At 39.2% G+C, this 27387-nt stretch overlaps 2 protein-coding genes across 3 annotated transcripts in view; one reads left to right on the top strand and one right to left on the bottom strand.

The window, feature by feature from the left end:
* Positions 1 to 2980: 2980 nt before the first annotated feature.
* The window catches only part of INTS8 (integrator complex subunit 8), a 65097-nt gene continuing 40690 nt past the window's right edge, over positions 2981 to 27387 (bottom strand). Inside the window, exons 21-28 of one of the 2 annotated variants that reach the window (XM_059994922.1) lie at positions 25085 to 25203; positions 23907 to 24010; positions 22892 to 22942; positions 20979 to 21052; positions 20834 to 20898; positions 20632 to 20675; positions 16885 to 17004; positions 2981 to 3578 (exon numbers count right to left, since the gene is read on the bottom strand). In XM_059994922.1, coding sequence (XP_059850905.1) covers positions 16888 to 17004; positions 20632 to 20675; positions 20834 to 20898; positions 20979 to 21052; positions 22892 to 22942; positions 23907 to 24010; positions 25085 to 25203 — 574 coding nt within the window. In that variant the 3' untranslated portion in view covers positions 2981 to 3578; positions 16885 to 16887. Of the gene's footprint in view, positions 3579 to 16812; positions 17005 to 20631; positions 20676 to 20833; positions 20899 to 20978; positions 21053 to 22891; positions 22943 to 23906; positions 24011 to 25084; positions 25204 to 27387 lie in introns of those variants that run through there. The other variant, XM_059994921.1, reaches the window with a different exon arrangement.
* CCNE2 (cyclin E2) lies at positions 3568 to 15957 on the top strand. The gene is made up of 11 exons (XM_059994923.1): positions 3568 to 3605; positions 3702 to 3798; positions 3886 to 3939; positions 4875 to 5026; positions 6291 to 6426; positions 8615 to 8761; positions 10042 to 10137; positions 11630 to 11764; positions 13725 to 13836; positions 14590 to 14747; positions 15370 to 15957. The coding sequence occupies exons 1-11, from the start codon at positions 3592 to 3594 to the stop codon at positions 15481 to 15483; spliced, it is 1215 nt and encodes a 404-aa protein (XP_059850906.1). The 5' UTR covers positions 3568 to 3591; the 3' UTR covers positions 15484 to 15957.

The following is a 27387-nucleotide window of genomic DNA, read 5'->3' as shown; positions in this document are numbered from 1 at the left end:
AATGAACATATACAAATATGAAACAAAGACAACATATTGAAAGATGATACCTAAAATAGGTACCCAGAAGGACAACTACAAGAACAAAACTCTGGGAAACAGCAATTTCATAATTCAGCTTCCTGTTTTATTCAGGATCCTTAAAACTACTTCTTAATCTCTATGGGTATAAATTAATAAGGGGGGTGGATAAGAGAGTGAAGATAGCACTTGGCATCTGCTCTATGACAGGTACACATGCAAGAGAGGGTCTCTATACACACTATAAAATTTAATCTTTGAAACAACCCTTGAAACGAGTGTCTTATCTTTTCTAGAGGAAACGCATGCTCAGAGGGATCCAATAACTTATAGCCAGAGCAAGATGGGAAGTTCCCTCCATCTGAAAGGTAAGCACATGTTCTTTTTAGTCCCAGTTGACCAGTGACCAGGTACCTGTAATACGGCAGAATTCACTCTGTCCGTTTCCACACAAAGCAGTCTTAGGATTGTTTTTAATTTCTCCTTTACTAGGATTGCACCCTGTTCATTTCATAGTCAACGGCATTCTCCAAAGAACACTTCTAATCACGGTGTCTCAGTTACAAGTAATCTACTAGTCGGCCCAGTGATGGGCATCAACACTGTAAGCTTGGTTTTCGGTTTGACTACCAAATTCATTCATGGAGGCCACCAGTTTTGCTTATGTTCAGGTCACCCGCGCTTGCTGGAAAGCCTCCCATTTCTTATTATCACGGTGTTAGCTCTCTAAGCTTTACACCGGAACAGCACGGCGTTTTGAGGTGACTACAAAAAAGAGCCAATTCACCCCTCCGAGAAAGCCGTCAAAGCATCATAAATAGTATGACGTTTCTTGGGACTGACAAGATTCTGGGTCTTTTCTGATTCCATGTCACCTTGAGCAAGACTCTTATTTCCTCATGCGTAAATTTGGGAGAAAATTACTTTGCCGGTGCCTCGAGACTGTGGAGGGAAAATCTTGAAAGAGGACTTTGCCCAAAGAGCACTCGTTATTTCTAGGCTCTGAGCCCCGCACGGGCGGCGCGACACAAAAGCGCAGGGCGGGGACCCCGGGACGGTCCCCCCGCCGCCTCCTGGTGCATCTCGGGAAGGGCTCCCGCCTGGGCCGCAACGCCGGGTCGGCGCAGGCGGCCCGGTTTCCCCGGCCTCTCCCAGCGGCTCACTCGAGTCAGGGCAGAGAGACAAACACGGCCTGCCCGCTTCCGGCCCGAGCTGCCGCGGGTTCAAGGAAGCCTCCGCAAGCCTCCTCCGCCCCGGGGGTCTTTGTTCCCGCCGACGTCCCCCAGCCCCACTGCTCCCGCCGCAAACCCAGTTTGCGGAGTATCAACGGCATGGAGATGTCCAACCTTGGTGCGCACTGGAGCGGGGCGTTAGTAGAGGCAGCGAGGGAACCCAAATTTTGGATACGGGGGAAGAGGAGGGAAACGCGTCGGACCGCCTCCTCCCATTACAGCTCGGAGGCGGTCGGCTCCCTCCCGCGCTGACGGCTCGCGCGGGCTCTGCAGGGCGCGCTGGCGGCGGCGGCGGCGGGGCGGGATCCGAGCCTGCACGTGGTGGGACCGTTCTCCCCGCCCGGCGTGACCCCCGGAGAGCCACTGTTCTCTGGCGGAAGGGGCAGTGCCACCCTCGGCCCCGCTCCGGAGAGATGTTTACCCTTGGGGGCCCCAGAATTGGAGGTTGAGAGGAGAGAGGGAGCGCGCGGCTTGGCGCGAGCGTTTCCTGCGCTGGAACTGCTGAGTGGGAAGCCGCCAGGCAGTGGCAGGGCGGCGGGGTGCGGATGACCCACCCACGGGGAGGGTAACCGGCTCGGCGGAGAAGAGAGCGGGAAAACAGGGTTGATACGTACCTCGGTCGGCGGGCTGGAGCAAAGTGCACGACAGGCATCCCTGAGCATGGCTGCCCTGGGGTGCCACAGCCGGCTGCCGGTGGTCCCAGGGGACTAGGTGGCGCGCGGGAACACACATGGCCAGCCGCGCGCCCGGCTGTGTTTACGTTCTGCAGCTGCTCCACGTTGTGCTGCAGTCCTCGCCTCCCATTGGCCAGCTCGCCAGCCAACGCTGCGCTCCTCCCGCAGGGGCGGTGGTCCCCGAGTCTCTTCAGAAAACCCGGGTTCTTGGAGGCCTAGGCGGGACAGCCAGGGTGCGCCAAGGCATGGCCACTTCCTAGCCACGCTATGCTCGCCCGAGCCGCCTCCACCTGGCCGTACGCCGGGGCCGGGCCGCGGCCTGACACCCCCGGCGTCCGAGAGTTGAAAGAGGGAGGGGACAGAAACTACTGGCGGGAGATGAAGCCGAGCGGCGGGGAGCCGGGCTGCGGAGGAGGAGCCTCTGCGAGACTCCCTCCCGCCGCACAGGCAGGTGAAGTTCAGGTGACCGCGGACCGAGGGCTTAGGCGAGCCGGCTGTACGGCCCCTCGAGGTGGGCGGGCGCGGACTCACGGCAGGGCGCGCCGCGCGGGCCTGCGGACTGGCGCGCGGGGGAGGGGAGCGCACTGTCCGGAGGTGTCAGTCTGAGGCGCATGCGTGCGGGGCGGGCCTGGCCCGGCCTATATATTGGGTTGGCGCCGGCGCCAGCTGAGAGCCGAGCGGTAGCGGGTCTGGCGGTGAGGAGGTGCTTGGGCGTAGGGCGGGATGCGGGAGGAGAGAAAGCCCCCCCACCCCTCAGGGCCGATCCGTCCCGCGGGCGGGAGCCTACGGGAGGAAAAGTGGGAGGGGTGAGAACTAGGCATCTGGGGGCGATGGGTCCCCGCGATCCGTCCCTGTCAGGACCCTTGGCAGGGGGCCTGGGAGGCGGCGGTGGATGGAGGGCTGCCCCTAAGTGGGAGGCCACGGAAAAGCCCCTCATTCTAGGGGCTTCACTCTGCCATCCCCATTTGGGGAGCTATCCCGCAGGAGAGAGGATGGGGGTCTGGGTCTCCTTCACGGGAAGAAAAGTTCCCCCACAAGCCCAGTTTTCCCCTTTATTAATTGAACTCCCTTTCCATCACTCCCATCCCCCATCTGTAGTCGGGGTCCCGGTGCCCCTCCAAGCGATGGGCAGGGTCCGGTGGGGCTGGGAAGGAGGGAAAGCAGACTGAAGGACGTGACACAAGTTCCCTCCGCCCCCTGCTTCCCCGCCACCGCCGCTCTCCAAATTGGCGCGGAACCGGCTTCTCCACAGTGTTTCGCCTCCACAACCCCCTCTCCCCGCGGCTCGAGCAGGATGGGAGGGGGGAAGTAGGGGCGCTGCCCAAGCCCCACTCGGGCTGTCCGGGGGAGAGACTGCAGGACGCAGAAGAGACCCATCTGCCTCCCTGCGCTTTCCGGGCGCTGAGGGTGGTTTGCAAATTTCTGAAGACGCTCTCATCCGGGCTGTTCATTTCGTTGAGGAAATGCAGGCATGTGTCCAAAAGCATGAGTCCGAAATCATGCACTAATATACTGCATAAGTCATCGTGGTAAGACGGCTCAGGTCATCTCCTGAGGGACTTAGTTATAACCTCTGAATGGCACTTGGAGAGTATGGATGACAATGTATTTGACTCTGGTTTTTCCTCTCGCCTCCAGAGGTTTCATACACCTGAAAGAAGAGAATGTCAAGACGCAGGTAACGTTATTTGTCTTGGAAATATGTTTCAGAGTTGGCTGCTGCCTTTGAAATGCGTCACTTACTAATTAAACTTCCTTTTTAAAAACCCTATAGTAGCCGTTTACAAGCTAAACAGCAGCCCCAGCCCAGTCAGACGGATTCCCCACAAGAAACCCAGATAATTCAGGCCAAGAAGAGAAAAACGGCCCAGGTGAGTTAAGGGGGGGAAAAGAGAGAGGCGAAAGAGAAAATTCCTTGCAGGGACTTTAGTTTAACAATGGCCTTTTCTATTTTCCAGGATGTCAAAAAAAGAAAAGAGGAGGTCATCAAGAAACATCAGTATGAGATTAGGGTAATGCAGAACTGGGCTAGGTTTGGGGGAAACAAATGTAGGACAAAAAAGAATAGAATTGTGTTATTGCTTTGTGATAGGAAGGTTCCTCTGACACTTTTAATGCCCCTCGAGGTCAGCAGGAAGGCGCTTGTCTTTGGGTGGTTTTTATGTCCCTGAATCCTACTACAGCTACAGAGTAAGCCTTGACGCAGCTGGTTCCTCTTTGTAAATCCCTCCCTCTAGGAGCTGCCTGGTGCACCAGGGCCCGCCTAATCTGTCCAATGGACTGCTCTTTGTTCCCTCTCTGACTATAGTGGAGAGTCTTGATGGTTGCTCCTAGGGCATAAAATAGGATGTGAGGTCACTGACAGACTGGCACCCAGCCCTTTGCCACCTATTCTTCCTATGTGTTGTACAGAAGACACTTTGGAAACAGTGGTTCTCTTTGAAACCAGCAGTGACTGGAGAAAGTGTCCTTTAAGTATTTAAGTAATTGTTTCCACTTTTAAGGTCTTGTCTTCCTGTATTTGAAAGTAGTGGAAAAGGCCTTAACGAGTGTGGGGCGGGGGTAGCTGTCTATAAAACAAGGTGCCCTGGCCACTATTGCTAAATACAGGGGAAAATTTTATAATCTTGAAAGCGATTAATATTTGACTACACACGTGTTTTGTTGTTTCTCCTCTCCCTCAGTACCTAACGTCTTGTATTTCCAGAATTGTATTTTGTATAAAACATCCTACCTGTTACTCTTTATGAAGATTGAAATGAGCTATATGGTTTATTTATAAAATATGTATGTCAGCTTAAATTAGTCAGCAATGTTAGCTAATGACGGTGTTTGGGGAAAAATGTAGACTGTTTAGAAGTATTAGCTTTCATTTATAAAAGATCCAAGACAAAAGCTGGTTTGTCTATTTCACAAAGATATTCTTTTTATTTTTTTTAAATGACAGAATTGTTGGCCACCTGTATTATCTGGGGGGATCAGTCCTTGCATTATCATTGAAACACCCCACAAAGAAATAGGAACAAGCGACTTCTCCAGATTTACAAATTACAGATTTAAAAATCTTTTCATTAATCCTTCACCTTTGCCTGATTTAAGGTAAGAAAAATTTCAGTAATTTAATGTCAAAGATTAAAATTTACTGATGTAATATATGGTGCTATTTTGAGGTATTTTTTGCTTTCATTATTAGAAAAACTTGTAGAAAAACTGTTTTTTTTTACTAGTCTTTAAGCATATATTATTTTGTCTGACAGTAATGCTATTTGCAAATGACACGGGTATTTAAAACATTGATTCTATAACATTATTTTCACTTGCTTGCTGAAGACTGTAAGCCTTATCAGAAGAACTCAATCACTTTATTTATTTATGATTTATTTATTTTTGGCTGCGTTGGGTCTTCATTGCTGCGCGCGGGCTTTCTCTAGTTGCAGTGAGCGGGGGCTACTCTTCATTGCTGTGCATGGGCTTCTCATTGTGGTGGCTTCTCTTTGTTGCGGAGCATGGGCTCTAGGGCACACAGGCTCAGTAGTTGTGGCTCACGGGCTCTAGAGCGCAGGCTCAGTAATTGTGGCGCACAGGCTTAGTTGCTCCGCAGCATGTGGGATCTTCCCAGACCAGGGATCGAACCCGTGTCCCCTGCATTGGCAGGTGGATTCTTAACCACTGTGCCACCAGGGAAACCCTGAATCACATTTTTAATGGAGTTTAAATAATTTATCTAAATTGCTAACATGGAAGTATTTTAACATGTACAGCATTTTCATTTGATAGATCAGCTATTTTTCTTTCTTACCAAGCCTACTTACTAAGGTTTATACTTTTTCTAGTTAATGAATGACTAAGAGGTACAACTTACATAAAATGTGTAGTGTAATAATTTATATTTGGCTTTAATAAGCAAATTAATGGACTCATACATTTAAACTCACCAGTCTTCCTCTTCTCCATACTGTCCCACCTTAACCCCACTGTAATGTAGTGATGATCTATTTGGAGGTGATTGAGACTGTCTCTGCTGGGATCATATGCTTTAAATATTTACTTTTTTAGTGTTGCTCTTGAGAAAACATCGTTATCTTAAACAGGTGCCTTTGTAAATTATAAATAGATGGGGACTAGAAAGCACTCTTGAAATCTGTCAATTTAGATTCTCATAATCCAAGTTCTTGCTGTATAATTTCATGCTAAAGAAATGGTTTCTAAAAGTAGCAATTTTTCCTGATTTACTTTAAGAGGTTGTCCTTTCAAATTCTAATTCAAAGTTGGATTTCAGTGTTTGAAAGTTGAGTTTACTCTATGTGAAACAGGTAGCTTGTATATTATGTAGGTCACACAATTATTTTGCCCCTTTCCATAGCTGGGGATGTTCACAGGATGTTTGGCTAAACATGTTAAAAAAGGAGACCAGATATGTTCATGACAAACATTTTGAAGTTCTGCATTCTGAATTGGAACCACAGATGAGGTCAATACTTCTAGACTGGCTTTTAGAGGTACGTTCCAGCAATACAAATTTCCTTTTTTGTCTGTATGATGGAAAAACATTTAGACATAAATATGCTTTCCATGTGCCTTCATGGTATATTACCTATTGCCAGGAGCCATTCTGGGGGGCTACTCACTGTAGTTGAGGATACCAAAATGGAAAATGACTGCTTGCTAAGAGTAAAATCATGAGGACACAGCCACTAGGTCCCATACAACCCAAACCCAATTCAGAAATTGTGGTATCTGAGTATCGCTGTGTACTAGGCACTGGGCCTGGTGCCAAGGATACTCAAGATGAACAGAATTTGACAAGGTTTTGAATTTTGCTATGCAATGTAAAGAACCAGGACTAGGCTTCAGGACCCTCAGAAGTCCTTGTCTTCATCACCAAAATGAAATTATGATTTGGAATCCTAATTTCTATATCCTAAATGATAAGGAGGCTTTGAATATCCAGTAGCCCTAAGCCCTCGAGGCTCCATGTAGCTTGCTTTTGTTATCCCTCTATTCCTTTCAGAAATGAGCTGTACCATTAATCTAAAGGATTAATAGTGATCCAGAAGTCCCTAAATGCCTGTGCCCTAAATATCTGTGCCCTCTCTTGTTTAGGCCCATTCCCTTTCTCTGGATAATAATTCTGAAAGAATCTCTAAAATTATTGAAATGACTATTTATATTGATAACAAACTAATTTTACCCCAACCCCTGGATATTTGCTCTGTAGTTTCCCTGTCTTTAATATAGATAGAGACAATGAACTCCAAGGGGGAACTACCACAGGCTTTTTGGTGGAGAAACACGGCAGAATAGATCTCAGAAGCTATCAGAAAAGTTCGTTAAGACTGCAAACTGTTGTCCTTTTGAGTCAGGTCATCTTAGTCCTTATTCTGACTAGAATTCTGACTAGAACCGTGTGTACAAGAATGTAGTTGGATTTTGACTTTTCTGAATATCTAATGATCATAGATGCAACTTAAGCACAATTATGTTGATGTTATTTTATTTTGCCTTTTTATGTTACATTGATTTTTATTTAGTGGTTGTCTATCAAATTTATCCCTATTTTCCCTTAAATATATGATTATATATACAAAACCAAATATAATAAATCAAATCCAGCAGAGCATTAAACTCTGCTTTGTCTTAGTGTTTCTTTCAACCTAGGAATGCAAAAATGGTCCAACATTTGAAAATCTATTAATAGTTTAAGGGAGAAAAATCATAAGGTTATATATCATAGATGTGAAAGATATTTTTTGAAATTCAGTATACATTCCTGATTTTTTAATATGCAATAAACTAGGGATAGATTTCCTTAACACATTAACTGTTTATTAGTATGTCTGTCCCTCTGTTTCCTCCCTACTTCATGAAGTTATTTTGAGAATTAAAAGCTTTCCCTATATTAAGTGTGGAAATGACAGATACTACTTATTATTAATAACAATAGTGAAACATTAGGGGAATCCCATTATAGTCAGAAACAAGAAATAAGATAAAAATTTTGTCAATCACCATTGTTATTCATTCAGTTTTCTTCTATAATTCTTAAATGATGTAAGAACATTGAAAGGAACAGAGTTGTCATTTTGTAGTTAAATGTATATCTAGAATGATGAAGAGAATCAGTTGGAACTATGAGAGTATAAACTAAGCATAAAAACTTACCCATTTGGCATCAATAAAAATTAGATGACATATATACACTATTGACACTATGAATAAGATAGATAACTAATGAGAACCTACTGTATAGCCAAGGGAACTCTACTCAATGCTCTGTGGTGACCTAAATGGGAAGAAAATCCAAAAAAGAGGGGATATATGTATACATAAAGCTGATTCACTTTGCTGTACAGTAGAAACACAACATTGTAAAGCAACTATACTCCAATAAAAATTAATTTAAAAAACATTAGAAGCTTAATAGGAAAAAAGTACTCAGCCATAGTCAGCAAGTGTAAATGTATCTGGGAATAAACACAGTAAGTTTATGTGAAAAAAACCTATAAAACTAAGAGGACTGTAGTAGGTTTATTCTATTAGCACATGTTAATTTCTCCCCCATTTTAGCTTTGGTATCCTAAAAAGCAAGTTGGACTTCAGAAAGTGTTCTGAAATCTGGTATGCTAAGAGGTAACTTTCTAATTTGGAGAAACTAATGGAATAATATTTAAATGGATTCTTCTCTAGGTGTGTGAAGTATACACACTTCATAGGGAAACATTTTATCTTGCGCAAGACTTTTTTGATAGATTTATGTTGACACAAAAGGATATAAATAAAAATATGCTTCAACTCATTGGAATTACCTCATTATTCATTGCTTCCAAACTTGAGGTAAGTTCTCAAAGTTTATCCATGGATATATTTACCGCAAACTTTTTTTGTCTTAACCAATGCATTAATCCCAGAGAATACTATGTACCACTTTTGATATGTTAATCCTTAGGAAAGATGAGTGAGTTTTTTCCAATGCATTTTCTGAACACTATGATTTGGGTGGAAGGATAATTATCATGGTTCCCTTCAAAGTATCTGAGCCTATTATAAGTCCCTGGTTTGATTCTAGAACTAGTATCTAGGTGAAATGTTCCACGGCTAACTGTGCCAAACAAAATGACCAACGCTGTCTCTCTATACCTAGTCATAGCACTTGGATTCAATAAAATGGTCTCTGAAACCTAATTAACCAATCAAATGCAATAAATGCTATTAGGTTAGAATAATGGTCTATATCCAGCCTAGTACTTCTATATCTGATGATGGTGCTAGGATAGAAGGAAACACCTTTCCTGCCTGAGATTTTCCTTCACACGATCTCAGTCTACTTTTCTTAAATTCAACACATAAGGATATCGTTAGTACCTTCATCTGAAATTTTTGAAGCCTGTATTGTTTTGAGGGTAGAAGAGGGACTGTGAATAATGCATTAATTTCCTTAAGTGTATTTTTCTCCTCTTCCACATTTTTCTTTTGAGCCTTAAGGGCTATCCCCAAATTCTGCCGAATTTGATGAATAAGTTTGTATTCAGTATATCCTTACCTGAAATCACATGGTGTGTTTCAGATACCTTTCTAGACTGAAATCTTGATCTTTAGCCTGTTCTCATCTGTGGCAACATCTCTTCTACTCCTCTGGTCATTCTAGTTGTTATTCTCTGAACTGTTAAGACAGACCTGTCATCAACGAAACTGCACAAATTATTGTTTCAATAACCATACTTTTGTACTAGGATAAAGTTAATGTTTGCAATTTCTAGACCTTATTTGTTGAGTATCTTGTTTTAGTCTGATATACTAGGCAATCCTAAAACAAGTTTGGCTTTTCGTTTTAACCAGTCACTGAAATGACTGGTTAAAATAGTCTAATTGTTTATTAACTAAGATTCAAAATCAGTTCTATAAAAATGTTTCAATCAATATAGTTGGCTAATTTAGATACCCAGGTATGAAAAATACCTTTAAAGGTAAGGTTGCTTTGGTATCGCAGAATTATTTTATTAAGATTTATAATCATTTTGTCCTTTAAAAATGAAGCCTAGATTGGTTTGTATATAATTCTTTTGTTTTAATCTCACTCTCAACTGTGCTTGATACTAATTAAATCTATTTTAAAGGAAATCTACGCTCCTAAGCTGCAAGAGTTTGCTTATGTCACTGATGGTGCTTGCAGTGAAGAGGATATCTTAAGGATGGAACTCATTATATTAAAGGTAATAATATATCTTTATTATTTCTAGTTGCAATTTAATAACTGTAATTTACTAAACTCAAAGACTACAATGTTAAGTAGTCAAAACTGAGATTTTAGTATTAGGATCCAGTTCTAAGATGGGAGGGGAATTTGCTTAACCTGTAAACTCTATTTTTCTGTATCTTTCAATTCTCCTATATTGAGAATATTATTTCTTAATTTAAAAGTGTTTAACAACACTTTCGAAACTTATACGTAGTTACCACATCATGTGTATATAAATGAATTCCAACAGTGATTCTCAAATCTTAGTTCTGATTTTCCACTTCTTCCAGCAGGTGGAGAATGAGAATTATTTCACTGCCTTTTTTCTTTTCTATATGCATGGGAAAGGCTTTTAATAGAAGGGTAGAGGAAAGAAGCATTAAGATGTTTAATTGGAATTATACTCCAATAAAGATGTTAAAAAACAAACAAAAAAAAGAAAGTAAAGAGCTAGTTGAAAAAAAAAAGATGTTTAATTGGGCCTTGAATTAGAGATTAAAGGGTGAATGTTAGCTACTAGAAAGTATGTTATGAAATTTGAGCATCCTGGTTTTATAAATAGGACACAAGAAAACACAATCAATATGACTTTCATTTACAAGATTATCTATAAACTATATACATTATAATATAAATTTGTTATGTTTATAAACATTCAGATTGATAGCTCTGTAAGAATGGGATCTTGTTGACATGCTGATATTGTTCTTTTTAAAAGAAATTTTTTTATTGAAATATACTTGATTTTCAATGTTGTGTTAGTTTTAGGTGTACAGCAAAGTGATTCAGTTTTATATATATATTTTTTCAGATTCTTTTCCATTATAGGGTATTATAAGACATTGAATATAGTTCTAATATGTTCTAGTAACAAAGTTATCCAGATTCAGACCTGAAGTATAGTATAAGGAGGATATATAATGGGAAGATGAAATCCTCTGGGTGGTCCTACAGGCATTAAGACTCTCTGTTCTCTCCTAATTATTTTTGACTTCTTATAAATGGTAAAGTCCCAGGGCTTCATGGAGAGAATCATAAATTAGGATTTGTCTTTTTTTTAGCTTTTACATGTTGAACAGAAGCCATTATAGATCACATAAAGAAAAAGTGTAGTTCTTCGGAGATCTGAATGGAATTAGCTGTGGAGTTATTGAATAAAATTAAAAGGGCAGTTTCAATAAAGAATACGTTTGGAAGATGAGGGGCTGCAAGAAATGAGAAAAGTAGGAATGAAAAATAGGTCCAAGGAACTTTGTCAATGAAGATAACTAGAGAATAATAAAGGGGTCTGTATCAATAATAGACTAAAACACAAGCAGCTTTAGATTGTGAGGTATCTATAGTTATGAAAATAGAAGAAATATGCCCAAAGCAAAAAGTTTCTTAAATGACTATTTAAGGAAGTACCTGTATAATGTGGTATATATACCTACATTTATTAACAGGCATTTTAATTTCATTAACAGGCTTTAAAATGGGAACTTTGTCCTGTAACAGTCATCTCCTGGCTAAATCTCTTCCTCCAAGTTGATGCTCTTAAAGATGCTCCTAAAGTTCTTCTACCTCAGTATTCTCAGGAAAAGTTCATTCAGATAGCTCAGGTATTGATATTTTTATTGAATATTTACTAATGTTTTTAATTATAGGTTTTGTTTAGGGTATTTATAGTGCTAAATAGGCTACACAACAAAATGACAGCATACTGAATTAAATCATTCCTTAATTGACTAGAACAAAACTTCTGATGCATAAAATTCTGTCCCCAGTATTTACATTGCTTACTGAAAATTCTAGAAAACAGAGTTTTAAAACTTGCATTTAAATATATTATGAGCACTTTTTACTCTTTAGGAGTATGAGGTAGAGAGTTAAATACCTCTTTTTTTTTTTTTTTTTTTTTTTGCGGTACGCGGGCCTCTCACTGTTGTGGCCTCTCCCGTTGTGGAGCACAGGCTCCGGATGCGCAGGCTCAGCGGCCATGGCTCACGGGCCCAGCCGCTCCGCGGCACGTGAGATCTTCCCGGACCGGGGCACGAACCCGTGTCGCCTGCATCGGCAGGCGGACTCTCAACCACTGCGCCACCAGGGAAGCCCTAAATACCTCTTTTTGATGTAACATGGGGAAAGGTATTTTTCAACCAGTTGTTTTAGGTTTTATAATAGTATGAAATTATTCTGTAAAATTATCTTACACTCATATTTGAATACACAGGGAACCTATTTTATGTGTTAAAATTAAAATCACCTAATTTAGTTATAACATTATTTAAAACTTTAAGTTTAAATTAAACTTTCCTAGGCCAGTGTATAACAAATATTCTAAGAAAGTAATTACAGGAGGAGGGTACCATTCTTTCCTGCCTGCTTCTCATAAGTAGGATCTTAAGGCTGCTGTACCTGCCATATATAAGTGAAGAACACCCAGATTCTTATTCTGTGTAGGATGTGAAAATCTTACACATGGAATTGAAGAAACTGTGGTACTCTGGATGGGTTTAAGTAACCTACGTTGAAATTCAACTTGTGTTTTAGTAAACTCATTATGAACACTAAAACTGGAGAACCAGTAAATATATTAGAATTGGTTCATTTTATAGAACTTTCTAATGAAGTCATATTAATTTTTTCCCTCAGATTTCCTAGCATCCCAGATTATCCTAGGCAGCTAAACGCTTTTGATAGGGCAAACCTTTGATAAGCTGATAAACAGTGTGGAAAGCTTCTAGAGGTATATAATAGTAATAATTCATTTCCAACTCCTCTACTCCTGTTTCTGTCTTCTGGACCCATGGGGACAAAAATAAGTTTTATTTCACTGGACAGGTATCACCTCAGGCCTCTGAAATCTAACCTTTTTACATAATTTCACTGATCGTTGTTCAGATCTCTTTTTGCCTGGATTGTACTACCTCTCAACTCATCTGTTTAGAAACATGTTCCCTTCTTGTGTTTCTGCTTCACCACAGTCTAAGGGATTGTTCTTAAAATGTAATTTCCCTGATTTAAAATCTTCTAGTAAGTTCAATAATCAGTCAGAACTTTAAAGTTCTGACTTCTTAAAGACCCTTTATGATCTAACCTAGGCCATGCCTCTCCAGCAACCCCCTTTTTTTAAAATAATGAAGGAAAGATATTCCTTATGTCATATTTTTTACCTTATGTGTTCTGACTTGAGTTCCAAAAAAAAGTAATCCTTTCTCATTTATCTTCATAAATTCTGTTTCCTATATCTAGAACACTCTCTACCTCCCAGTCTTCCTGGCTACCTTGTATTTTAAGACTCATTTAAGCAGAAGTCTTCCCTGTCTTCCCCACTCTGGATCAGGTGCGCTTCCTAATAGTACACATCATGCTATATTGTAACAATCCTTTACCTGTTTATTAACAAGATTGAACTTCCTGCAGGGTGGCAGCTTATTTCTCTTTGCATCCCTGTAGTTTCAGCAATTCTTGGCATATGGCCCACATCATAAGCAATCTAAAATGTTAGCTGACTGATGTTTAGTAGTGACATGTAGTACTCATCCTTCTCCTAAATTTTTATACTTTTTCCTCTGTTAGCTTTTAGATCTGTGTATTCTTGCCATCGATTCATTAGAGTTCCAGTACAGAATACTCGCTGCTGCTGCCTTGTGCCATTTTACCTCTCGTGAAGTGGTTAAGAAAGCCTCAGGTAAGACAGTATATTTTGTTCTCTTCTTACCCATTCACAAATTTTAAAGGGACTATTTTGAACTTAGCATCCTGCTAAACAAGAATTTAAAATTTTAATGGAAAAAAGCAGTTTAGCGATTATCTTCCCTTCTATTAGAAGTACTTTCTAATCCTCAATATATATCCACAAACAAAAAATAAGGTCAAATGGAATTTAAATCCAGTTGAAGTTAGTCAATATAATTATAGCTCCGCATCAAAGAGTTCTTTGGGTTTTGACAATTTCAATTTCCTATGTAGCAGGTACTGGCTAAGAAGCTCTAAGTCTTTTTCTCCCTCAAAATAGTCACATTATAAACATATTTGAGAGTGATAGTGTGTTCTGACTTGCTAAACTTGTTTTATTTTAATTTTTTTAAAGTATAGTTGATTTACAACGTTGTGCCGATCTCTGCTGTGCAGCAAAGTGACTCAGTTATACATATAGAGACAAGCTTTTTTTATATTCTTTTCCATTATGGTTTATCACAGGATATTGAATATAGTTCTCTGTGCTATACAGTAGGACCTTGTTTATCCATCCTATATACAGTAGTTTACAGCGCTAATCCCACATAAACTCGTTGATTTTGGTTTATATTATGTGCTTGTTTTGGTTTCCTTTTTTACATGAATTTTAAATTAACTATCTTTAAATTTTGAAGCACAAGCAAATAAGTAGGCATATGTTTCTGATGTAACCTTCACATTTTTCTAACTTTTCTTTATCTAGGTTTGGAATGGGACAACATTTCTGAATGTGTAGAGTGGATGGTGCCTTTTGTCAGCATAGTAACAAGTACTAGCCCAGTGAAGCTGAAGGTTTTTAAGAAGATTTCTATGGAAGACAGACACAATATACAGACACATACAAATTATCTGGCTATGCTGGTATGTTTCTTTCTTGTAGTTTTTTGGTCTTACTATTTGGTAAGTCACTGAAACTGATAGTAAGGATACTACGGAGTAATATTTCAAGCAGTTATATAAGATGGTAAGGGACAGAAAGTTCCAATGGGCACACTGATTTCAAAATGTAGAAAAGCTGGGCTTCCCTGGTGGTGCAGTGGTTGGGAGTCCACCTGCCGATGCAGGGGACACGGGTTCGTGCCCCGGTCCGCGGAGCGGCTGGGCCCGTGAACCATGGCCGCTGAGCCTGCAGGTCCGGAGCCTGTGCTCCGCAACGGTAGAGGCCACAACAGTGAGAGGCCCACATACCACAAAAAAAAAAAAAAGTAGAAAAGCTAATAAAATAACTTTGAAGTCAAAGCAAGATTTATGAAGTGTCTCAAGATTAATGCCAATAGTCCAGGTAAGAGTTTTTAAAAATACAAGTTGCAGGCAGTTGATCCTCTAAAATATGACTAATCACAGTTGCAAACACATAAAGAGAGGATTATATTAGGCCTAAGTAGTCTCAAATTAGTACACAGAAGTCTTGTTTGACTTTGTTTTACCATATCAATGCTTTATCTTAGCTGTTAATCTCTGCATGATTTCTTCACATGTACAGGATGAAGTAAATTATATAAACAGCTTCAGAAAGGGGGGACAGTTGTCACCAGTTTGCAATGGAGGCATTATGACACCACCGAAGAGCACTGAAAAACCACCAGGAAAACACTAAAGTTAACTGAGCAAACAAGTTGGAAGTGATGAAGTGCTGCGTAGCATTTCATAGAACTTAACTACTTAAGTCTTACAGGAAAATAGTGCCGTGGCTGTCCTGGCTGATTCAGAAGTTTCACTGGCATTCTCTGATTTAAAAAACCACTTAAAATTGGCACTAAGGAGGAAATTTAATTCCTATATTCGCTGTTTAAAGAAACAGCAGGACTTGTTTACAAAGATGACTTCATTCCCAACACTGACTGGATAGAAGCCAGCCATGATTCATGACAAGAATTTCTTTGATACGGTGTTACTATGTTTATCTTGATAAACTAGGAATTTCATCATTGGAGTTTTTGACTAGATAAGTGCTACCTTACAGGGTACATTAAGTGATACAGTACTTTGAATCTAGTTTTTAGATTCTCAAAATTTATAAACTCTTAACTAGTGCAATTTGGTTCTTGAAAATAAAATTTAAACTTGTTTACAAAGGTTTAGTTTTGTAATAAGGTGACTAATTTATCTATAGCTGCTGTAGCAAGCTATTATAAAACTTGAATTTTTAAAAATGGTGAACTTTAATCTGTTTGACTATGTTTATTTGCCTTGCCATAACATTTTTAACCAGTAAATCTTAGATGAACATGGTGTTTAAACTGTGCTCTAAACAGTGGGAATGCCAAAGAAATTATAAACAAGATAAATGCTGTGGCTCCTACGTGGGGCTTTGACGTATAAGTTGCTTTATAATAACTTTTTCGTACATCACAATTTGGGCGAAAAACTTAAGTACCCTTTCAAACTATTTATATGAGAAAGTCACTTTATTACTCTAAAAAAAAAATCTTTAGGGTTATCTCAATTTAGTGTGACTAAGGCTTTATTTATGTTTGCAAAACTGCTAAGGTCCTTTTTAAATTCCTACATTATGAGTTAAGGACAGTGTCAAAGTGATAAAGCTTAACACTTGACCTAAACTTGTATTTTCTTAAGGCAGAAAAGCAGTAAATGTATACGACTCCTAGAAATCTATTTATTTAAAAAAAAAAAACAAAACCTTGACATAAGAACTTGCTGTATATAGCTACTTCTACATAAATATTTTAGTTTTTTAAAAATGAAATTTCAGCCTCAAAAGTGGATTTGATTAGAAAAATTATACTAGATTACTAGTTTATTCTATTACTGGACATGTGAATCTCTTCTTCCTTTGAAGAAATTATAAATTTAAGCTATTGTTATGGTGTGAAGTCTTCTGTAGAGTTTTTGTTTTTAAACTAATATGTTTCAGTATTTTGTCTGAAAAGAAAACGCCACTAAATATGTAAATATGTATTATATAAACTTAATCTTTTAATACTGTTTATTTTTAGCCCATTGTTTAAAAAATAAAAGTTAAAAAATTTTAACTAACTGCTTAAAAGTAAAGTTTTGCCATTGCTTGAAGAAACTTTTTTTTCCTTCTCTGCGCTGCCAGCTGTAACACTTCTTCTGGGTTGCTCGCGTTCAATTCTGTCTGGCCGATGGCTTTGATCTTCCAAAACAGAAAAGTGATGTTATCAGAGGTCTGGTCAAAAACAAAGTTTTGCTAGTATACAAAATATAAAACTACCTACTTGCTAACGATGATAAACTGAACCTCTAATTGTAGATGCTAAGAGGTGTAGAAGAAATTAACAAAGACTGACTGGAGCCACTCAAGGAAAAGATCAATTACTGAACCATAGTTTGTGGAATTATCTTCAGTAACATCAAGTAAATTCATGTAAATTTATTTGACTAAAAATACCAGTAAAGGGACTTCCCTGTGGTCCAGTGGCTAAGACTCCATGCTCCCAGTGCAGGGGGCCTGGGTTCGATTCCCTGGTCAGGGAACTAGATCCCACATGCTGCACCTAAGACCTGGTGCAGCCAGATAAATAAATAAAGTATCTTAAAAAAAACAGTAAATAAACTCTACATGTAATCTGACACATTTTTACAATTAAGGCTCCTACAAAATAACCTGAAATATCAAAATTCATGTTTCAGGGCTTCACTTTTTTAATACGTAAAATATATCTAGTTTGCTCAGCACTATAATATATAGTGACCCTTCTCTTTCATGATTAGAAATACTTGAGCCTGATAAAAATCCATAATAGTATTCTGCCATGGAGTGTTTTGTGAGAGCATGTTTTAGGACCTTAAAATTACCTTTTGTTTAAAGAAGTTCCAATATATATATATATATATTTTTTTTTTTTAAACAACAAAAACTATTCTGATAGGTAGCTTGAAGGGAGCTAAGACTATCCAGAAATGATCATCAGTTAGGTTAGTGGGTAGGAGGAATTGCGGATGATGCCATTTCCACATGAAAGAATACACATGGAAAAACCTAGTAGTGGGGTATAACTAAAGAGTTACTTCAGACAAAATATCCTGAAGACGACTGGCTATAAAAGTTCAAAATATAAGACAGAAATTGAAATAGGAGCCAGATATTTGAGAGAAATAACACATCCTAGGTGGATAGTGGTCAAAACCATGAGGGGATGAGGTTACCTAGGGAGAATGTAGGGCAATCAGAAAATACCCAAGGACTAACTTCTTGGGAAAACCAAGTTTAAGGGGTAGACAAGTTTAAGGGGTAGACAGAGGGAAATACCCACAAAGAAGAAAAGGCAGAAGAGTCAGGGAGAAGAAATGAGTAAAAATGCCGGGGAAGCCAAAGGAATAAAGAATTTCAAGAAGGAAGGAGTGTAAACAACAGGATAAAGACTGAAAAGTATTCACTGGCTTCGGCATTTGGTGACCCTTGAGAACAGTTAGAGTGGGGACGGCAGAAGTCAAATTGTATTGGACCAAAGAGCTTTAAAAAACTAGGCAGAGGGCTTCCCTGGTGGTGCAGTGGCTGAGAGTCTGCCTGCCGATGGAGGGGACGCGGGTTCGTGCCCCGGTCCGGGAAGGTCCCACATGCCGCGGAGCGGCTGGGCCCGTGATCCATGGCCGCTGAGCCTGCGCGTCCAGAGCCTGTGCTCCGCAACGGGAGAGGCCACAACAGTGAGAGGCCCGCGTACTGCAAAAAAAAAAAAACTCGGCAGAGAAGGGATGAGAGAGAGGTGGAGTACAGTCAAGAGAAGTTTCTATTAAAGATGAAATAGTTTATAGGTATGGGAGTGGTTGACAATATAGGAGAGGAGATAACTAACTGAAAGGGACAATCACTGAAAGGATAGAATCAAAAGCATAAAAACTTGTCTTCATCAAGGAGTAGCATAGCTTTTACTGACTAAAAGCGTGGACTTAACAATGAATACAGTTGTCAATTATTTTGAAGGTGGAAAGCAGGGACCTGAAACAGGAATGTGAAGCTGGCACTCAAGGGGCCACAACTCCCAAGACTATAACTTTCACAAGGACGGAGGCTGATCAGTCTTTTTTTCTGGTCTACTCCAAACAGACAAGGAAGTTACTGAAAATGGAAAAGGGAGAGAGGACAGGGGCTTAATAGGGTGAAAGTCTAAAATATTCCCTAAAAAAGAATGCAGACCACTGACCACTGGCAGGTAAACAAAAGAAATGAGCGGCCAGCTAAGGTTGGAGGCCATGGTTTGGTAGTGGCACAAGTTTATACAGTTGTAGGATTTTTTCCAACAGAACTCAGTGGCTCAGGGGAAAAAAAGCATAAATTTTTGAACTGATTCAGGGCTGGGACTTTTCCAGATGAAGCAAAAGACAAAAAAGCAAAGATGCTGAAAATATTAATCAGAGTAGTCCTGACAGTCAGCCATAGATAGAAGGGGTTCCCAAATCTGGTTTATAATCAGAACTACCTGGGAAAACTTAAAAATTGGATCCCAGGGTCTCATCTCAGATCAAATGAATCAGTATCTCTGAGAGTACACAGGCCAGTATTTGCTGTACTCAAGGTCAGTAGGGAAGGAACAGAAGTTGGAAAAGGGCTGACAGACTGGGGAAAACTTGGTCATGAACTTGAACATCTAACTGATAATGAGGAACATGGGAGCCCGGAAGTAAGAAAGGGATAGATTACTGGCACAGAGATCTTATGTAGAGCAATTCTGACAAAAAGGCCTGGCCATGGGTGGCTGATGAAGAGTAAAGGTGATAATGGAACCTGGAGTGCCAGGGGTGTTGGATAAGTTGATCACATGTCTTTTGATGCATGCACAGGAACATCCAGGTAGTTGTTTAGATGAGCTAGTAAGGAGGTAGGTGTAAGCTTCCAAGGAGAAAAGGCTTAAAAAATGATACAAGTAGAGATAGTCTAGAAATGCCATCAGGGAACTGGGAAATTTTCAGCATTGCCTTCCAGCCCTGGATAAGTTGGAAATGGGAGAATGAGTAGTCTCCAAGTAAGTGGAACTGGCACCATATTCTTTTTCCTCTTTTTTTTTGAAAGATGCTGCTGTTATTCTGTTTCCTCTAAATAATGGCCATACAATTTAGTCCAAGTACAAAGCTTTAAAGGACACTTAATAAACAGCATATACTTTTATTAATGAGTGAAAGAGCAAAGAGAAAACATATATGGGTAATAGTGACACAGCAAATGTTAGGCTTGTAAAAATGACCATGAATTTGTAATGTTTTGGTTTATAAGTCAAATTTAAATAAATAATTCATCCATCAAGTAACTACTGAGCATCTATTATTTGCCAGGCACCATTCTAGGTATCAACTGTGACAAAACCAATTCCTACCTCATGGGGAAACAGCCAATAAATAAGTAAATATACAGTATGTCAGTTGTAGATAAGTGCTATGGAGAAAAGTTTTAAAAGGGAAATGAGAATAAGAGTATTGGAGGGAAAGGGGGAGAGACATTGCTATTTTATAAGATGGTCAGGAAAGGACAATTACTTCTTAAGAAGGTGACATTTGAGAAGAGACCTGAGGGAAGTTAAAAGAATGTTCCTGAAAGAGAAAATTTCACAGGCCATTCGGTAGTGAATGTTCTTGGCATGTTCAAAGAACAGTAGGGGTACTGGTGTAGGAGAAGTTGCAAGGGAGAGTCGAATGAATAGCTAGAAGTCAAGTCACATGCGGCCTTGCAGGCCACTGTAAGGATTTTGATGCTGTATGAGACAGGAAATAGTTTAGTATTAGGGAAATTAAGCACATCATTGAAGAATCAAGGCATAAAATAACTTACCGCAATTTGTCTTTTATCTGTTTCTCCTCTTTTGTGATGAAGATCTAAATGAATCAGTTAAGAATAATAAAATTGATACTATTAAATATCACGATATTCTCAACTGTTGTTTTTTATTTAGAAAATACAAAATATTAAATACTTCTTTAATTTACAGAAATGAATTGTTCTAACATCACACACGTATGTTGATGAAGGATACAAGTCAAGTATTCCAAAATGGTAACATCCCATATGTAGTCATAGTAGGAGTCCATAGCATCATGACTGAAAAACAGAACTCAGTTACTTCCTCTTTCTTAAGCAGAAAAATTTCAGCTTCATTTTATTTCAAAAACCATTCATACCTGTTTTGTTCCTGCAGTGATTTAAAGGCTGTTTTGTAGTCAATCTCTCTGAGGAACTGACATAAAATTGCCACCTACATAAAAAAAGAATTGAAAATGGTTTCATGTAACTAGTATCAACAATGACTACTGGTTTTGGAGGGGTAATTTTTAATGATTTTCATGTCAAGAGTATATTACTTAAGAGGCCTCGCAGATCAGGCTGAGTGGATCAGCTGATATGTATGGAATCCATCCACTTTTAATTGTAAAAAACCCTTACACTAGGCTTCCCTGGTGGCACAGTGGTTGAGAGTCCGCCTGCCGATACAGGGGACACGGGTTCGTGCCCCGGTCTGGGAAGATCCCACATGCCATGGAGTGGCTGGGCCCGTGAGCCATGGCCGCTGAGCCTGTGCGTCCAGAGCCTGTGCTCCGCAACGGGAGAGGCCACAGCAGGGAGAGGCCCACGTACCGCAAAAAAAAAAACAAAAAAAAACCCTTACACAAGTGTCTGTCTGCCCAATATTTTCTTCCCCTGTGACCTAAATCATAAATTTTTAGAGCTTTATCTGAATGAGAAGCTGGCAAAAAGCCAGTTTAGAAAACTGAAGGGAATGGAAAACTGCCAAACAAAAGTGTCAAACATTCAAGGACATATAGAACATCCAATTAAACCTTTCACAGCTGGCAAGTACAGAAGCTCATTTTGGCAAAATGTAGGCCAGTCTGCTTAACATTGAAAACAGATCCATTTCAGTCATGTATGTAGGTCATAATGCTGATCTCTTTTTTAAATATTTAAAGATTTTTAAATTGATTATTATTCACATATCATAATGTAAACCCTTTCAGAGTAAAAAATTCAGTGGTTTTTAGAATATTCAGAAAATTGTACAATCATCACCGCTTTTAAGTCTAAAACATTTCATTACCTGCCTCCCGCAAGAAAACAAAAAGCTCCATACCCATTAGTAGTCAGTCTCTATTCCTCCCCTACCTCTCCACCCCGCAGTCTCTGGCAACCACTGATCTACATTCTGACTCTATAGATTTCCCTATTCTGGACATTTCAAATGAATGAAATCATACAATACAAAGCCTTTTGTATCTGGCTTTTTTTTACTCAACATAAAACTTCCAGGATTCGTCCCTGTTGTAGCATGTATCAGTACTTCACTCCTTTTTATGGCTGACTAATATTCCACTGTGTGTGTATACATATATACACACACACACACACACACACACACACACACACATATACACACAACACACACACACACCAAATCTCGTTTATCTGTTCATCAGCTGATGAACACTTGGGTTGTTTCCACTTTTTGGCTATTATGAATAATGCTGCTATAAACATTTCACATACAAATTCTTCTGTGGACATACGTTTTCAGTTTTCTTGGTTATATACCCAGGAGTGAAACTGCTAGGTCATACGGTAGGTAATTCAATGTTTAACTTCTTGAGCAAGCACCAAATTGTTTTCCAAAGAGGTTGCCCCATTTCATATTCCTACCAGCAATATATGAGTGTTCTAATTTCTCCACATCTTCACCAATACTTGTTACTATCTTTCAGTTACAGCCTCCTTGTGAGTGTGAAGTGACATCTCATTGTGGTGCTTACATTTCCCTAATGATTAACGTACATATCTACTTTTAAATATAAGAAAACATACTTGAGAATGCTTTTTCCATTTATAAGGTTCAAAGACCAATGCCTTCTAACTCATACTTTCATTTTAGTTAAAATTCTGTAAACTATTTTTAAAAAATGTAAAGAACATGCAAATTCTTAAATACCATAAATTTAAGCAATTATGATACGGAAAATAAAAGCTACTTCCCAGTCCAATGCCTTATATTTATCATAAACTCTAATATTCATGAAAACAGACCAGCATCATAATATAAACTAACCTGTGTGTGGCAATTCAGCAAAGAACAGCACTTTATCATTCGTTTTATTACCTACAAAAACAAAATTCTCGTTATTTTCAAAAACTAGTTAATGTCAATTGTAACAAATGTACCACTCTGATGTGGGATGTCAATCATGAGGTAGGTTTACATGTATGGGGACAGGAGGTACATGAAAACTCTGTATTTTTCACTCAATTTTGCTATGAATCTAAAACTGCTCCAAAAAATAGAACTTTTAAGTTAAAAAAATCTAGTTATTAAAAAATTTTAAATCTTATTTCAAAAGCCATTATTGTAAATATTAAAAAATGCCATTTATTAAATTATGATATTGGTGGCCTAAACCAGAGGAAAGGGTAATGCATATTGAGAGAAAATTAACAAAATTTGAGATTTAGGAGGCAGAATCAATATGCCTTGAAGGCTGAATGGATGTTGGTGGGAGGGTTAGTAAAGAAAAGAGGATGAGAGGATTTATGCTTGGTCAACTCAAAGGGCTAAACAAAGCTGACTGCTATTTCGGTGGGGTCTTCTGTTTTTGTTTTTGTTTTGGTGTGGGAAGGTCATCAGGAGGAGAGACTGGTAGAGTAAGACGCTGAATCAGGGAACTTCCCTGGTGGTCCAGTGGGTAAGACTCTGCGCTCCCAATGCAGGGGGCCCGGGTTTGATCCCTGGTCAGGGAACTAGATCCCACACACATGCTGCCAACTAAGAAGGAGTTCGCATGCCGCAACCAAGAGCCGGAGCAGCCAAAATAAATAAATAAATACTAAAAAAAAAAAAAAAAAAAAATGCTGAATCAGTTTTGGACAGGTTGAGTTTCAGGTGTTTTTGGGAAATCAAAGCAGCAATAGCTGTGGGCACTGGAAATATGGAGAGCAATCTGGTCTAGAGCAATCAATTTGGGAGTTACCACCATATACATGGAAATGAATAAGCTCATGCAAAAAGAGGCCCAGGAAGAACATTTAAAGCCAGACAAGAAGCAAGCAAGCCCGCAAAAACAACCTACCTGGTCTGTATAAACATCTGGGGGCACAGCCTTATTAAAGAAATCAGAACACACCGCTCCTGCCTGGAGGTAATAGTGAAGAGCTGCCGAATACTGATTTGTTGCTTGAAGTAGAAAAGAGAGATAAAGAATTACCTGCCATTAAGTACACAGCTGGAAAAATAGGGCCTCTTTTGTGAAGAGTCAGGTATTATTACTTCATGTTTGACAAAAGCAGATTCAAACCACAGACCTAGGGATAACACTTAGCCAGGCCAACCATGAGAAAAATTGGCTTTATTTTTTCAACCACTTTAAAGTAGTTGTATAATAGAGTCTTTCCTTCTCAAACTGATTAGCCAAATATTCAGCTCAGATTCCTTGTCAAACGTACTGGTACAGAATTTAGTATTTGGAGGTACAGCCAGTATTTTGTAGTGACTATCAATGGAATTTAACCTTTAAAAATTGTGAACCACTATGTTGTAAACCTGTAACTTATGTAATACTGCACATCAACTATACTTCAATTTAAAAAATGAAAAAAATAAAAATGACTTAAGGCTGCTTGCAATAAGTCTCTTAAAAAAAAAAAGCTGGGTGGCAGACACAGGAGATACATGAGGATTCATTATACTATTCTCTCTACTCTTACATTTTGAACTTTCTCTTTAAAAAAATCAACTCCTAAAAAAGTGACCCAGAAATGACACCAGTCAGAACTGTAATTTGATCTGTATAGTAATAGAAATATTAGAAATTCCCTATCAAGTTGGAAAATCTATCACATACACCGGGGGGAAAAATTAGGAATCTATTTTCAAGAACACAAATAATTATCAAGAGTGCCTGGACATATTTTAGAACATTTAAAGAGCAATTTTGTAAACTAAACTTTAACCTCTTTCCTTAAGAATGTTTTACCAACTTTTTAGATGACCGTTTACTATTAAAAAAAAAACAACACAGAGAAAAAGCAGTCAACATAAAACTAAAAGCATCTGAATCAAAGGCTCAGAAAAATGCATACATATAACAATAATAGTTACTTTCAATTTCATCTAGGAAGAAGAGTTAGAGAATGTCAAAAACAAGACTTAAGTTTAATAAAGTATTGTAATAACAAGTGTAATATATTTATTTTCACTTCTAAAACTGCTACGAAAACAAAACACAAAGCAACCATACATCTCACTTACCAAAATAAATGTCTGCCTGAATAATTAACCAGGAATGGTTGTTTGGGTTTATACTGAGGGAATACCGAACTAGCTCTTTCACTGTGATAGCCACGGCTTCAAAGTCCACGGACTGGAGGCTATATGAAAGACAATAAACATAATCTCTATTTTAAGAGTCAACTTCAAATTCCATACACACATTTATTAAAAACAAAAAGGCTTCGTCAAAATTTAGGTGATCATAAATACAATGCTAAGTATTACTAGGAGTAAATATTTTAAAACTACCAAAACAACTAAATCTGAGGAAGTGTGATCAGCTAACTTTTTATAAGGGGCTGAAGACAATCTGATTTTTGTTTCCTTTATTTTCCCAAAATGCCAAAGAAGGCCACTCTAAAAAGTATCTTTAAATATTCGACAACATAAAGCACAAAAAAGGTCATAGGATAAAACCCTGTCTCCACTTTTTATGCACAATTTACAGGCAACAAAATTACAAAGAGACAGACTCATAAAATTTTTCCAAATGATTTTTAAGTTCTGTTATCTAGAGGAAGCTACAGAAAACAAGGGCTCAAACACTAACAATACTGCTACATGGCCTTAAATTCACCTTGTGGCTTCTTGTAAGGGTTAACTAACTCCTCTGGATTAGATGTTTCACCGGGTTGGGGTGAGCCATGGCAAGGGTATCACTGCAGCTCATTTGCAAGCAATGAAGAATCCAAAAAAGAGTACGGAAGGGGGCCAGCTGCTCTGAGCCTAGTTCAGCCTGGAAGTCCTGAGATGCAGAATTAGGAGGTGGAACTGTGAGGATAAAGCCAAGCAAACGCCCAAGAAACACGCTGACAGCCCCTACAGCGAGACCCAGCGGGGGAGAACAAGCTTCGGCTTCAGAAACACACCGAGGTTCAAGTCCTGGCGCTATCATCTAACAAGGTTGGACAAAGTACTCCTGTTGCCCTGAGGGGTCAGATTTTACCATAACTCACCACTGTTCCCAGTACAGTGGGAAAGTATTGTGGTGCCATTAGTAAACACCCAACTGTTGATTTACAACTAATTTATTTACAATTATTTAAATGAGTTACACTGGTTTATGTTTCCTAGAAATTATAAAATGTTAAGTCTAAGAATTCTATCTACATAACAAACAATCAATTTTAAAATAGTAACACTTAATCCATGCCATCCTCACACTATTCTTGGAGTCAATAAAGACTCCTCTGCTCAAGAGAAATATCTTTTCTGGTCAAACATTTAGTCACATTTTATTTTCTCTGGGTTAATTTACATTAAAGTAATTTTATCATGAAAACAATAGTTAAGCCTACTACGTGGCAGCCCTTATTCTAAACACCTAGCTTAGAAAGTTTATTATTTAATCCTCATAAGGTAGGTACTATTCTCATACCCGTTTTACAGATGAGGAAACTGGCACAGAAAGCAACTAACCCAAGGTCATATACCTGAGAAGTGGAGAGGCTGGGACTCAGTCTCTCTGAGTCTGGCTCAGAACCTCTATAATAAACCATTCTTTTGCCCCATTTATAAACACACACTGAAAAAAATCAATCATTAGTTTACAGTCTAAACTTAGGCCAAAGAAGTAACACCAAAGAGGTATTACAACCATCAATTAAAAAGGCAAAATGACCTCTACCTGATTCTTGGACTGCTATCTGATATACCAAATTTTATGTAAAAATCTGCAGTTATTTGCTTCAGGAAGCATAGTGCTTCTGTGGGAACTACGGCTCATAAGCGGAGGGAAGGGTCACTCACCCACTTTAGACTCTCCGAATCCCTGTCAGAGACAGAACGGCTTCCAATCTCTAAGACTGAGACGGAAGCAAATTGCTCTCATTCTACTGCCTGCTTACCTACCTACTACAATCTTTTCTTCTTCAAAAATGCCACTAAAAGCAATAAAATAAGGTCTAGACCTGCCCTTCAGGCACAAAGAAGATGACTGGCGGGGAAGGGAGAAAAGGAAAAGTAACTTTTGTGAGGAAACAAATGGACTCTCCTGAATGAGAAGTTGCTACGTGTGGGAAGAGAAAAATATAAATGGTTCCTTCTTCCAGAAAAGGAACCTTTTCTTCTTCCTCCCCCAAAATTCCCCCATCCTCTTACTGTGATTCTCAGGTGATGGAAGTTAAGAGAGAAGATTTCTTAAATTACTTAAAGAACTTCTTAAGGCAACTAAAAAGGGTTGGGAACCTCCGACAATCACTGTTAGAAGAACCTGATAGAAAGTCATTCTTTAATTAGCCTCAATTTTCTAATTCTACCACTGACAAGGAATCAGGACTACT

Source organism: Delphinus delphis, chromosome 17 (genome assembly GCF_949987515.2).
Source record: "Delphinus delphis chromosome 17, mDelDel1.2, whole genome shotgun sequence".
NCBI classification, from domain to species: Eukaryota; Metazoa; Chordata; class Mammalia; order Artiodactyla; family Delphinidae; genus Delphinus; species Delphinus delphis.
The sequence above is the reverse complement of the archived record's forward strand: the minus strand, read 5'-3'. Positions and strand labels throughout refer to the sequence as shown.